Source organism: Rhipicephalus sanguineus, chromosome 4 (genome assembly GCF_013339695.2).
Source record: "Rhipicephalus sanguineus isolate Rsan-2018 chromosome 4, BIME_Rsan_1.4, whole genome shotgun sequence".
NCBI classification, from domain to species: domain Eukaryota; kingdom Metazoa; phylum Arthropoda; class Arachnida; order Ixodida; family Ixodidae; genus Rhipicephalus; species Rhipicephalus sanguineus.
Window position 1 is genome coordinate 25,734,394 of NC_051179.1, and position 15,116 is coordinate 25,749,509.

Sequence of the window (15,116 nt, forward strand, 5' to 3'; positions counted from 1 at the left end):
CCGCGGGGTCGCGCTGACGTAATGGATTCATTCAATTCCATTAACCTGAATACAGACGTTGACTAGAACATGACCAGAGCGGGACTAAAGGCTAAAGCCTGGCTAGAATGTGACAAGCGCACAGAGTCAACATATGTCTCGTTAGAATAGTCTCATTGAGCTAGTTTATCAATAAACGTCCGATAAAAAGCACTAGCGATTACAATGATGGCGCTTTACTGATACGTATAAGACGAGCAAGGAAGTCAGCCTGTCGGCGCTTTTCGCTTCTCGTAATGCAAAGAGCAAGGAAACGCTGCCGTCAAATACAACCTCCCTTTTTATATCTATAGCTACACCAGATTGCCTGCCTTGGTTGTCATACTGACAAAATGACACAGTTTCAGTGTTTCCTTTCGAATATATTTTCTGATACGCACCCTCATTTTTTTCAGAGGCTTTCATAAGAGCCATTCATGTTCGCACGCACGTCACCTTTTTTCAGGCTCTTATACAACTCGTCACTCCTTGGCTTTCTTGGCGGTTGTTGTACAATAAATTTCTCACGTCTAAGCTAGAAAATGTCAGTTGTTGAACTCCGATACATCTTCTTACACTACAGCGAGTAGAAACTGCTGCACGAGAGAGTAAAGAAGATTTCAAGCTGTATTATCCTCATCTTTTGTGTTCCTGTGTCTCATTTCACAGCTATACGACAAGACTTGCCTCAGCTCCCAGCAGCCTCAAGTCTAGCCCGTTTCCGCAGACATCGACGCCGCCACCAGGGCACATACGTATGCAAGCTGCAGACTGTCAAAACAGAACGCTTTATTTTGTCCTTCAAGTTCGTCTCCAGCCATCACGAGAACCCTTCAAAAAGGTTAAAACGGAAAAGGATATCACGTCTTGTCTCTTCTCGCCTTGTCTTCTCTTCTCTTCCGTGAAACCGTTTCCCATTTTGCGGAAATCGCAAGCAGACGTGAGACAGACGTCAAGTGTCGCTTGTCGGAAACGGGCGACCCACCCCACCTGTTCCGCTGCCGCTGAGGGGCGCGATGTGTGACGACGATGCGGAAAAACGTCTTCCTGGCGTCACGATGTGGATCTGGTGACGACACAGACCGGATGTGCAGGAACGGCCCTAGCGATTTCAGCGCAGCCTACTGCAATTCTCACAAAACGAAGCACATAAACGCACGTCAACTGCCGCGCGCCGGACATTCAGTGCGCGGTTGATCCTGTTATTCTTTAAAGGGTGTCTTGGAACATACTTTGGAAATGGGAGATAGCAACGACTTGTTGGTTTGGGCGAGTCGGTCCATCGTGCCAAGGACAGTTGGCAGTCCAGCACTCGTCCTTATGTGCTTGTTCGCCATATTTGTCCTTGTTTTTTTTTTTTTGCGCTGCTTTAAGTTATACTTTACAACAACGAGCTTTTACCTGGACATGCTTCTTGCATGGCCAGTTGGTGTTGTCGATTTAGCATCCCCGCATTTGGTGGCACTAAAACATTATAAGTGAGAGAAGACAATACGATCCCATTCAGAGGCGTCAGTGACGAAGAGACAAGGGTGCGTTCGCCTCCCACGCCCCGACCGACGATTTAAACAACCTTAACCTTCATCAAAAAAGCCGATGCGGACTGTAACGTCGTTCCCGAAATCTTCACCGCACATCGGCAGTGCACCCACGAATGCGGGCGATGCGCATGGGCTGATATTCTGAAGTCCCGTTCCTGCAATAAATCGACGACGATATGTCAATATCAAACGCGGGCCTTGCTCGAAAACCGAGTGTCACCATGGCCCCGGCAACATGACTGCGTTTCTACATTGTTTGCAGCTTTGTAGGCCAAATACAAAACACACAAAAGAAATAGCCAAGCCGGTCTTTTGTCAACCGCGAACTGATATATCAACTAGCACGGCCTCGCACACAGCATCGAAAAGACGAAATAGTACGTTATAAATAAAAAACGGGAAAAGCCAAGGTGTGCCGTTACGAAACAGTCGTGCATACAAAGGAGTCCTGCAGTGCGGAATTTTAGAAAGAGTGTGGTAAAAAAAAATGCGAAAGAAGAGGATGAATGAATAATGTTGCGTAACTGAAAGAGGTAAATGCAATAAAAGTTAGAAGTGCGAGCATACCATGCTATAGGCATGCGTAGGATTCCATTTTGTTTGGCGAGAAGTGCGTGGATACGCATATTCTCCGACAGATACAGACAAGAAAAAAAAATATGCCTCCGAGTGCACGGGTCAACAGCAATATCATTCAAATGGATGGAAAACTTCTCGCTCGCGGCTGGAAAATTTCCAAAAGTCGTTGCGTGGGTTTCATAAAGCACGAGACTATATAGCTTATGCTGCGGGGCAAAAGAAAAGCGTCGAATAATCTCCTCCCCAATAAAAATTAATGGGATCCAGCCGGTGCTTACGGCGACGCGACCTGTAGCAATCGGTTGCCAGGAAATTTGCACACCGTAATCACACCCGCCCAAAGTATAAATCAGTAGTGTGGTATACATAATAACCTGGTAAACGCATCTTTTCAGTCGATGGGCTTCTTTGTCATGTCAAAAATGCAAAAAAAAAAAAAAATTCTGAGACGGTATTACTTAGGGGGTGGTGCGGATAAATTGTAGGAGTTGTAATTAGCAAACAAATCATAGTAAAATAGTAGCAATAATTTAAATAAAATAAACAACAAAACACAAAAGTTCATTAATAGAAGCATACTGCTAGCGTAAAAGGAAAACAAAATGGCACTACAGCACGTGTGCGCTGAAATCAAGTCGTCAGCAAATTCGAGTGAGTGAAGTGAGTCAAACATTTCATGATAACTTACACCCAAATTGACAATGAAAATACTACCGGCAAAGACAGTCTCTTTGCGGGATTTCGCGATATGTCTTGGTAGAAAAAATTCAGAGCCCGCCCACTATTGTAATGACGGAAGCCAGCGGCTGTGGCTGCACGTTCTGTGGTGGCGGCTTCCCGTAGTTTTCGCGCCCGTTCGCGCTTCCGTCGGCGCTCCTTCGATTGCCCGCTCTTTTTCCTACGAGCTAATGACAAGAAGCCGTCTCATAGCGTGTCCGAAGGGCAACTGCTGATAGCAGCGCTAGCCCGATCTCTACGTCACGTGACAAAGGGGAAGAACGATTGGTGGGAAGTGCCGCCGCCGAGTATCCCGACACTTGTGGAAGAGGTATCGGCGGTGGCGAGGGGCGCCGAAAATTGTTGTTCTACGCGTCTTTTTGTCGGCGGACGAGATCCGCCAGAACCTAGCCGTATACGGCTTCGCTATAAGAAAGTAGAATACGGCGTTTGTGGTTAGTGCCGCGCTATACCCTAAGTTTAGTAATTGTTGGGGTTTTACGACCCGAAACCACGATATGCTTATGAGGGACGCCGTAGTGGAGGGCTCCGGAAGTTACGACCACCTGGGGTTCCTTAACGTGCACCTAAATCTAAGTACACGAGCCTCTAGCATTTTGCCTCCATCGAAATGCGGCCACCGCATCCGGGACTCGATCCCGCAAACTTCGGCTCGGCAGTCAAGCATCGTAACCACTAAACCACCCCCGCGGGTGCTTTACCCTGAGTTTCGAGCAATGCGAGAGATAGCTTTGCCTTGTCACAAATGAGGCCTTCATCGCGGGAATAAATTAACGGGCTCCAATTCTGTCGTTCGCATTAGACATTGTTCGTCAGAAGCAAAGGATTAAAATATTGCCAGAATGACGAGCAGGATCTCGGACAGCTGCACGTCCTGCGCACTCTGATAACAAGCCGAGATAAGCGGGGCAACGACGTAAGCTGCCTTGAAAGGCTGTTTTGCGAGCGTAAGAACAAAAGATACCAGAAGTGCAAGATATGATGGAGCGGAGACAACGTCGCAATGACTTGCGTCACTGCGACAGCAATGGGAGCGAATGAAGATAAAGAAAAGGACGATTGCGGTGGTCTGCCACAGCCTACGCAATGCTGCTCTTGAACAGTTGATAGAGTACAGTGCTTGTTCTATGCATGAGGTGCGACGCTATGGAAGCTAGCGAGACTTCTTGCGCTAGGTGCGTTCGCGCCAAGAAATAGTTCCGATTTTACCACTGGCGTAGCCAGAAGGGAGGAGGGGTTCAGCCTCTCCCCCGATATTTTTCAATTTTACATATGTATATATACACGCACACATAGGAACGCACACAGGAACATACATAAAGTATACGGTTAAACCCGTCCCCCCCCCCCCCCCTCAGCGTAGAAGAAATGCTGGCTACGCCCCTGGGTTTTACCATCCGCAATCAGAGTTTTTTTTAACAGCGGAGCGTTAAGCTATAAGCTTACCAACTGTGAAGAAACAGTTGGTAGCTTTCCTGCCTTCTTTATCGTTTTCTGTGGTCGTTTGTTTTAGCTGGATATGTATTTCCTTAATGCAAGTTCAGTTATTATACATAGAAGGCCCATTAAACTCATTCGAAAACGGCCGAAGGAAAGTCTGTATAACTTCAAAGTGCGGAAAACGTCGAAAGCATTGCTAATGATTGAGTGTCGAAGGACGAGCATCTACTCTTCCGCGAGGAAAAAAAGAAAAGCTGCGCGCATGGCTCGCTTATCTGGAACCAAGCAGTAAAGCGTGCGTCTTCCGTCCAAGTAGCGCTGCAGCGGTCTCGAATTCGAATGCTCTCTCGTGGGAACTGCGTCGGCGACGAGAAATAGGCACTGCGTTGAACGCCACCGATGCATGCACACGTTGATCGCCGTGGCCTTGTTAGCTATCGAGTCGCTGCAGAAAACCCGTTCTTCTACTCGAACCATGCTGTCGCGCAGTGTCGCAAAAAAAACTCGCACGAACCTGCACACTGGACCGCGTCGCTTTATGGAAGTATTAAGGATACAGACTCCATTCGCAGTTCACGCAGCGGCAATAGTTTTTGACGGCGCTTCGACGCGAGACAGTATATATGTATATGGAAGTTCCTGTGTGATGTCCCGAATGTTTGAACGTTCGCGAGTAATGACGGTAGGCCAGCCGTCAGTGGTGCTCAAGATCGGCACCGTGGATCCAATATGGGCCCAATATGGACCCAATATGGGCGCTTAACAAAGCTTTCGAAAACGTTCTTTTCGCAACACGAGTGATGCAAGAAATCATCACCACGTGATGACGACACAGATCCCCAAAATTTGTGACGTCACATACCGTGACATCATATGATGACGTCATCACACGACATCGTCGCTAGGTCAAAGGTGGGCCGATCACGGAGGCAGTGCAAAACCAGGCGAGGCGCAGAAAGCTTGTAATGCCTCCGATACCGGAGGCACTACAAAACCACCTTAGGTGCAGAAAGCTTTCGGAGGGGGATGGGAGAGCATCAAGACATCGACTGAGCAGAAAAGGAAGATGGCTTTCGCCTTCTAGTCGTCTTAGGCGAATGCATAAGGGACACTAAGTTTTTTTTTTTTTAATTCCGGAAACTGGGAGCGTTGGACACGACGAGATGTCTTGATGCCTGTATTTCACTTCAAAGCAGGCAGGAATACGGAATATAGAGAAATGTTTTATCGCGTTGAAACAATTAAATATGGCTTGTTTACAAAATGTCGAGTTTGGACTTCCATGGTGTCAAGCTCGTCATCACTAAAAATAACAGGTTCCTGACAAAGTAGCCACACCGAACGACTGTGCTATATATATCACTAGGTTTCGTCGTCTATTTACTCGGCCAAAAGGAAAGTCGATAGTAGAGAAGGTATCGAACTGTCACTGACATTGAGAGATTAAAGAAAAAAATCGTAAGTGCATCCACGGTCGAGAAGGCACTTACGACTGTCAAGATTCGTAGAAGCCTCGAAGGGTAAGCGAAAAAAGTAGGCACAAACACACGCAAAATGACAGTTGACACAACCCGTTTATTTTCCCACGTGTTCTCTTTTGCGACAGGACTCGGGTCTTCTCCACACCGGGCTCTCAGAAAGAGAAATAACGAAACCGTAGCCCAGTGTTGATTTTTCAGACTCTGCAGTTGTTTATCCCCAGAACGAATGGCTCAGTCGCTAGGTGTCATTTCCGTTTTCTTTTCTGTCACACTTTCGACCGTAAAGGCGTATTTGGGACTCGAGATTCTATCGATCACTTGTTCTTTATGGGCCCGGAGTATTTGCAAGAAAAGAAAAAAGCAGTGAATGTCTGTGTTGTTGGTGCTTATCAACAATTGAACATTGAATCCTTCTTTTGAGTCTGTTGCCGAAATACTCTGCCTGTCACGCCTTTAAGGCCACTGCGGCTTTTCCGTGCGACAGATAACTTGATGTACGACTGTAAAAAGAGATTCCTCCCTTCATTTCGTTTCTATACGCTTGCATTTGGTTTACTTTTCAAAATTAGACGGTTTTTTTGTTTTATTTTCTTCCCATTTATTCTGACGTTGTCTATATTTGCGTACAGACTGTATCAAGGCACGGTTAAAGCGGAACTAAGATTTTTCTCAGGCGATCTCTATCTTATTCTCTCCTTCTTTCTACATTGAGGTTCACATCCCATTTTCACTGATAAGGCGAGAGAGAACAAGAGGGAGCAAAACGAAAAGCGATAAAAGAAGCAATGGAGTGTAAAGTCCTTATCAGGCACATTATCGCACAAAGAAATACGAAATCACCCGAGGCGTAGCGAGGGTATTACTTAGGGGGAGGAGAGAAGCTTGACCCTCTTTGTGTACTATCGGCGTCAAATGAAATCCGAACAGCGGCAAGCATTAGCAATGGTATAGTGCGCACCATCCAGTCATCACCGTGGACACGCGCAGTGCTGCCAAACCGGAGCGCTGCGCGCCTGTCAATGGTGACGACTGGACGGCGCGCACTATGCCATTTCTAATGCTTACCGCTGTTCGGGTTTCATTTGACGCCGATGGTACGTCCGCGCGCGTGTTTGTATGTGCACATACATACATACATACATACATACATACATACATACATACATACATACATACATACATACATACATACATACATACATACATACATACATACATACATACATACATACATACATACATACATACATACATACATACGTTTCATCGGTAGTAAGGGTTTGAAAACCGACCCTCCTGGCTTCCAATATGAAAAGTATAGAGAGCCTGTGAACGGCCCCTCTCACCGAGAGTCCAACAACGATACATTTGTAAACATTGCGGTTGCTCGCATCGCTATGAACCGATCTGCAACGGGCCAACGCGCAATAGCTGCAATCTGGCGGGAGAAACGTTGCGGCAACAGCCATCTTCTTCGTCGCCCAGGAACATTCGAAATAATGTCGCCTACCTCCCCTTTTGCTCAGCAAAATCGTTCGCCAAGACATTGCTGAGAAGAGCGAACCTGGTTCTACCTATCTGCCCCCTTCTCGTTGCCTCGAACCGAGCGACAGTGCCAATGGTCAGGCACCCGACACGTGCGCAACCCCGCGCTCTCGCCGGAGGGCACTTTCGTGCGGGAGCTGTAAAGATTGCTCCGCTTCAGGGCAGCGTGGCTTCATTGCACATCATTACGCACCATGCTCTCCATCCTCGCCCCGTGTTTGACAGTCCCTCGCTACGCACAGAAACAGGTACAGCTGCCAGCACTGTCATTGCGCGCTGGCTTGCTGTACTTAGACACCCCATTCACAGTCCGAGCTGTACGAATGTCCCTGATCAAGAATACGAACCGAATTAAAGTCTTCACTCATTACAGTCGTTCTCTCAATTCAATTCCTTAATTTGAAGTTACCGTTATAATTAACAGACGCTGTTGAAGAGACACTGTGCAGCCGTCGCAACAAGGTGTCTCTGCGGAAGGACGTTTCCCTTAGCTAATAAAAATACATTACAAAGGGCTAATTTTATCAAATTAGATTGAACCTTCACATTCAAGATGTCCTGTCTTTGGGCGCCTCCTCGATAGGGCGTTGCCAGATGGGTGTCTTTGCGGCAGTTTAAAAGTTTTAATTGAACCGGAGCTATAATATTAAACCTCTAGGTTATATCTATCCAAGGTTTACTAGTAGACGTACCGTTCATATTTTATTAAATGTAATAACTTACGCGATTCATGGCAAATTATTCGTAGTAAATATGAAACTTTGAGTAGGAACAAGAACCAAACGGGAGCGAGCTTCTACATTGTGCTCTGGCGAGCCTGCTATTGAGAATAATGCGTGAATAGTAAATTTCTCGGTGTCTCTCCAGACGTAAACATTTTGGCATGATTGTGCACAAAGCATAGTAAGATTACAACGGCCCGATTCGAAGCCATCGTCTTTTTGCCTCGTGCAGCCAGCATTTGAACGAATACGAATTGTATTAACAGTCCGTTATAAACCCCGTTCAATCGCGAGCCGCCTGATTCGGTTTAATTTGGTGTATTGGTTCGCGCGCGCGCGCGCGCGCGCGCGCACACACACACACACACACACACACACACACACACACACACACACACACACACAACGAAACCACCTGGTATATTACGTGCCCACCCGATACCGCTTAAAGCAAGAACTACATTGATGTATTGAATTATTATTATGTATTGAATTATGTATTGAATTATGTATTGAATCGAAAGCTAAATGTTTCCGAACATTCCAATTCGTTTCCATTCGGGAAAATCGCAACGTTCCGGCATCCCTCCTAATCAATCGTTCGGCGTTGCAAAGCGCACGTGGTTGTGACACAACACCTTCTCGCAACCTACCGGTCGTGCGTGCCAAGTGATATCGAGATAAGTGGAGTCGTTTAGAGGACGAACGCGAGTGCTGGTAACGTTCCAGATAAAGCATGAGAAAAAGAAATGGGCTACAGCACGGAACATGTATCGAGGGAGGCAAATAGATATGCGGCTGTGTATCGGAGGAATTCGGGATGAATGCCAATGGAATCCAGACATTGCCGGGTGGAGCGAACAATCGAATAGAGTCTGAGGATAAGAATATAGGACACGGGTTATTCGCATATGCTCTGGGGAAAAAATTGCACCGATGTCACGTATAGCGGAGGAGTGCCGGGATGTCACGAGGTTATTGGATGAACACCGCACATGTTTTATAAGCACGTGTTCACAACGCTGCCGCTAATTCGTGTGATGCAGCGATAAATTGAGAAAAAGTGTTAAAGGGAGACTGGCAGCATTGAAACTGATGTTTTTAGTGATATTAAGACAGAAAAACGAGCCACAGCGAATTAGTCAGTCGACAGGTGTGCATCTATACACTGTCACGGTTGCGCGTGTTTGTGTCTGTACAGTTGCCGTGCCCGCTCAACCGCGTAACAACAACGCACGCTTGTCCTGTCTACGTATCTGTGTTTTGCCTCCGTTTTTTTTTTTTTTCTACGCATTCGAATTCACGGATCTTTACCACTCGGCCCAACTTGCCTCACTGGAAGCACTTATTTAAATTCATTCCATCCGCGCGCATAGGAAACTCTGCGATTTCGTTCAATAAGTTTGCAAAATCCCTGCTCGCACGACGCACAGCTAGCAGCCTTAATCTATAACTTGTATCTATTTTTCGTAAGCGATTGCGGCAAATCCTCCCGAAAAAAAAAAAGAAACAAAAGTGTTGCATTCAGCACAGAACCCCAAGTATCCCCCCACTCCTCCCCGCCATTTTTTTTTCGTATTTGTAAGCCCTCGAACACCACAATACTTCTTTAACGTGAATCACGAGGATATCAGCTAAGTGACCACTCACCCAGGCACCAACGGCGATCACTCCCACGAAGTACGCAACGATGACCACAATGTCCCATGATTCCAAGTTGATGCTGTCGAAAGCCCTCGATGCACCCTCCGTTTCCGTCATGGTGAATTTTTTTTCTTGTGTTTTCTCGCACGCACAACCAAACGACGAAACAAAAAAAAAACAATAAATAAAGAAAGTTCTCTAACGAGAAGAGCACCACCACTCTGCTACGGCACTACACTCGCGCACTCAATTACAAACAGCCACGAACGGCGTTTCTGTCCTCATCGATCGGACCGTCTCGCGCGCCGAATGTTCGTCGAAGGGTAAACGATCTGCAGTCGAGGAGGGCCGAAAGAAGCAGCTCCTTTTTTTCACGATTTGAGTGTTCGCGAAAAGGACGGAGTCATCGGGAAAACGGGGGCAAGCACACTCCCACGAAGCAACGGAGGAAGCGTTTCAACGAAAGGAAGTGTTTCTTCCACCAGTTCAAAGTTCGCTCACCCGCTCATAGGAACATCACGCGAGAGGGCCACGAACTTTTGCGAAAAGCGTCGCCAACTCCGGCTGGAAATCTGTCAACTAACGGTTCAGCGCGCGCGCGCGTTGCCTTTGACGAAAAAGGTTGAAAAAAAAATAAAGTAAAATAAATTAATGCACCCGCGATATCGCGCAGGGTGCAACTGCTCGCTTCACGAGTCTTTACGTTTCTAGTGCTCTGCGGGGAGGCGACGGCGCGTTTATAGCGTAGCTAGAGCGCTCTCGCGCGGTGGAAAGGGAAGTGAATTAGCGATGCGATCTGCCTCCGGGCGCACCTCCTCGTCTATCCTCCGAGCGCGCATACCCTTTACAACAGCACCGATGTCGCTCGGTTGCGCTCAGGTGTGGCAGTCGCGGCGGCGCTGCCCGTCACACACGTGTTTTCCAAGCGTAGCTAGCGTGCCGCTGAGTGGAAGGGAGAGGTACACGCGCTCTGTCCGCAAAACAAAGCAACACTATAGTTCCGCCTTTTGACGACGCGCTCTTGTCGCAATTTCCGTCGGCGAGGGAGTGGTTTTTCGGTTGCCGTGGTAGCCGTGTATCTTATCCTTTTTCTGTTTGCTATGCCACCTTCACTGTATCACCATCTTTTCAGCACCGTGTTGTTGATCACGTTCAACGCTGAAACATTCTTCGTTACTTATTGTTAACCTATGTAAAAAATCGCACCCCTTATGTAATGCCCCCCCCCCCCCCTCCCGGAAAAAGATAGGAGGTGGGGGGGCGGGGGTCTTTAAGGTAATAAACTGAACAGAACAATGCTACAGGCTTGATTCTCCTTTGCCCCATGCAACGTTCGCGATTATCCACGCTGTTCCGTTGCCATGCAGGAGCGTGGTCGAGACCCCGACCTGCTGTGATGCGAGCTGGATGAGCTGGACGGTCGGTGGAAAACGGGATCAACGTAGTCACCCAACATATAGTAGCGTCCAACCCGCATATTTTTTTTTTTCAATTTCCAGGGATAAATGAGGCACTGACCTTTCCATGTCGTGCCTGTCGCGAATGAATAGAAAAGGAAGTCGGGAGAGTTCGCTCAGAACCAGTATTTAGGCAACGCCCTCGACACGTGCGGAATGGGATCGATTCTATCGGCGGTTGAGGTGTGGCAGCTTTGATCGCGCAGCTTACCTTCTTATTCGGTTTCAGCCGCCTCCTCTGCCCTTGTCACTTCTTATATGACTGCTTTCACGATGCCTGATTGATTGATTGATTGATTGATTGATTGATTGATTGATTGATTGATTGATTGATTGATTGATTGATTGATTGATTGATTGATTGATTGATTGATTGATTGATTGATTGATTTGTCCGGTAGTTGCCGGTAGCGCCTAGTACGGTAGCTACCGGACTAGGCAGCCCACCGGTAACTACCGGACTGGTTACAAATGCCCCTTTCGCGTTGTCCACCAGCCAGTACTGGTGGTCAGGGTTACCGCTGAGCAAAATGGCCTCCCACTGCTCCTCCGAGGGCTTAGGAATGGGGTCAGCTTTGCAGTTGAATTGACACGCCCCCGTTATATGGTGTAAGTTGGCTACCTCTCCACCATGCTGGCACTGCGGAGAGTGTAGTGTGTGGTGTCACTGGTGTAACTTTGCTGTTGTCTGATACAACGTTACTAGAACAAACTCAGTTTAAAAGCTCCGCCGGAGAGGCGGTCCGCGTGGCGGTCGTGAGAACTAGTGGCGCTGCAGTCACGTCTAGCTCCCGCGGCTGGCGCTTGTGATCGGCGCCGCCGATGTACGAGCGCACGTGGGTTACAGCGTCGCCTGCGCTTTGTTAGCTCGTCATTTTTGCGACTGTTCTTGACCAGGCTTAGCGTCTTGTACGAACACACGTGCATGATGTACGAAGCGTAACGAGGGCGAACAGATTCACAATGCGGTATGCCGACTTGCTTTGCGCCGGGCTGCAAGAGCGGCTACCGCAACGACGACTCCGCTTCACGACACTTCTTCGGACCTGCAAAAGACCCTACGCCATTCTAGCTTTGCATCGCAAAGATAGAAAGCTTACTGCGAAATGCAAGGTCTGTGACGTTCATTTTGAGAGTGACGGCATTGTAAAGCACTATCGTCGTGTCGTTGCGGGACAAGAAGTTTTAATCCCACGTGGAAAATGGGAACTCGCGCCAGGTGCCGTGCCGCGCTTGTCCCCAGTACTTCCACACCACATTTCAAAGCCAAAATGTTCGGGATTTAAGCGCAAATCCCCCCCAAAACGCACGGCGTCCCGCGAAAGCCCAGTGCCCAATTTGGAGGAGCCGCCAGAAATAGAACAGCAAAACGAAAGGCAGGCGATTACCTATATACGCTACCGAGACTGAGAGTTGCATCACACTGACATTCGATTAGTTGTCAGCTGTCGCTATGCCTTCAAAGCAGTGGATTTTTGAGAGGTTTTACGACGAGGTATTGAACAAAATGTGCGGAATATTTTACACTCGCCGGCTCGGGAACGGGCTGCTCAGCGGAAAAATTTGACACGGCACACATAGAAAAGACGAGGACCAGCGCTGGTCCTCGTCATTTCTATGTGTACCGTGTCAAATTTTTTTGCGCTGAGCAGTTTAATAATGGAATACCAACTAGCCCAATCCCACACTTTGCTTCGGGAACGGAGACTTATTGTGTAAAAGATAATTGTAGTTGACGAGCAGTTTAACTGCGAAGTGAACGGCTACAGCACGAAACGCAAACGGCTGTCGTACAGTGTAAAGTGCTGCGGGCATGTAACATCTGCTCGGTACGGTACGGTACGGAGAACTTTATTTAAAGATCCGGAGAAGTGCCATCCCTTAGGGTGACACCGCGGGCCTCTCCCACGTGGGGACAGTTAGACCTAGCCTAACCGCCGCATCGCAAGCTCTCTGGACAGCCCAAAGTTGATGCTGATATTCCGAGCTCTTGAGGGCGAAGTTGAATACTGACGACTCTTCTAGCGACAGAGTACGCGCGAATAACTGCTCGATGCCCATCATGGCCGATCTGTTCGAATTGTTTAAGGCACCGTAAAAGGATGCGACGTAGAAAGATGAGACACCGAAACTACAACTATCCACTGCAAAAATTGCTCAGAGACATCTATTCGATGTAATTGCACACAGCGATTTCATTTCCCGAGTTCTCGCAAAATTTTCCAATTTTGGGTCAGTATTCCTTCAACAGTCGCGAAAACGTGTCTTGTAAACATTCCAAAGCATTGGTGATGTTTTTCGAGAAAGTTTTTTTCAATAAACTGTAGAAACATGAGTACTGTTTTTCTAGAACCTTTTTGTATCTCGAGTAAGTACGCTTCTTTGTGCACTATAACGGCTTTTACAAACGTGTTGGGTTGTTCTTGGTCTAGATAAGACGGCAGTGGCTAAAATTGTGGTGGTAGTTATAAAAATTACTCTGAAAACCACCATTCGCTTAGAAACTCCTATGCTTGGAAGTTAAGCGCAATGTAGACAGCTCAAATATTGTCACAGGGTCGTGACGTCGACGAAGGCAGCAGTCAGCAGGTCCGAGATGAAACTCTTTATTTGGCCGAACTTGTGGCCGGGAAACTGAAAGTCAAACTACAGCAATACACTGATAGCGTCGAACAGAGCGTCGACCGTCGATTAACTGACAAGCGGTCAAGCGCGTCGGCTTTTACACAGGCGCTATCGAACTTTCCAGCAATATCGCTGGTGGCGGCGTTATCTCTCGGCAAAGCTGGAACATTCGCGTGCAGCGCGCAATCTTACCAAAACGATCTATTACAATCGCGAAGCTTCTCGAACAGTGTTTTGCGGACAGCGTCGAGTGTTGATAACCGTCCTTGCTGGTCAAACCCGAATACATCAAAATAAAACAAGAAGTGGGCGTGGCAACATAAACCGAACATCGATTCTTAGCCAATCAATGAACAACGCACGCGGGCCAATGCATGCAGACGACCTTATGCATATCCACCTAAGTATCCACCTAACTAGTACAATAAGAAAGTTGCCGCGCAGTTGCCGCGAGCAGCTGCGCGGCGGACCGCAGCCGTGGCAGCAGACGACGCGCCGATAGTGGCGCAAGACGGAACTGCAGCGCCGCTAGTTCTCGCGACCGCCGTTCGGACCACCCTCCTCCGCTGGCGGAGATACGGAGCTTTGAAACTGAGTTTGTTCTAGTAACGTTGGTCTGATATGCATCTGCCTGCAATATCCTAAGGATGTTCTCTTCTATCCTATCAAATAATATAATATAACTGTTGGGGTTTTACGTCCCAAAATGACGATATTAAGGAGTTTTCGAATAGGGGCCCCAATCGTTTTGGGGCCCCAAAGAAATAGCGTCTAGGCCACAAGCCTGCCCCAAAAACTTTGAGTCAAACAAACATGACGGCACCCGCTGAAGCGACGGCTCTTGGCCAAGGCTATAGAGTGAACTAGAACAGGCGAAGTGTACAAAGCGACGCAGACCCTATTCGAAAATTCTTAGCTTCTGCTTGACCCAAAGCGAGCACACGCAAAGGGCTTTGGGGCCGCAAACCTTTCGGGCCCCTATTCGAAAAATCCCTATTATTATGAGGGACGCCGTAGTGGGGAATTCCGGAAATTTCGACCGGCTGGTTCTAAGCAGACGGGCCTTTAGCATTTTGCCTCCACCGAAACTGGGCCGCCCGACCTGGATTCGATCCCGCGACCTTCGGGTCAGAAGTCGAGTACCACCATAGCCACTAGACCACCTCGACGGGTACTCGTGCGAATAAATGTGGTTCGTTGAACACGGCCCTCTATTTGATGCCGCACCAGTTTGAGAACGCGTGAAAGGCGTGTCAAGTTGTCACTTCAGTTTCTTCCCTTCTCCCCACTTGCCCTTGATCGGCACGCCACCGGCCCAGGAGAGTT

General features: G+C 47.9%; 1 protein-coding gene across 1 annotated transcript in view; it reads right to left on the bottom strand.

Moving 5' to 3' along the window:
- The window catches only part of LOC119389638 (sodium/glucose cotransporter 5), a 54,575-nt gene extending 44,146 nt beyond the window's left edge, over nucleotides 1-10,429 (bottom strand). Inside the window, exon 1 of the mRNA XM_037656994.2 lies at nucleotides 9,715-10,429. Coding sequence (XP_037512922.1) covers nucleotides 9,715-9,825 — 111 coding nt within the window. The 5' untranslated portion in view covers nucleotides 9,826-10,429. The remainder of the gene's footprint in view (nucleotides 1-9,714) is intronic.
- Nucleotides 10,430-15,116: the final 4,687 nt, after the last annotated feature.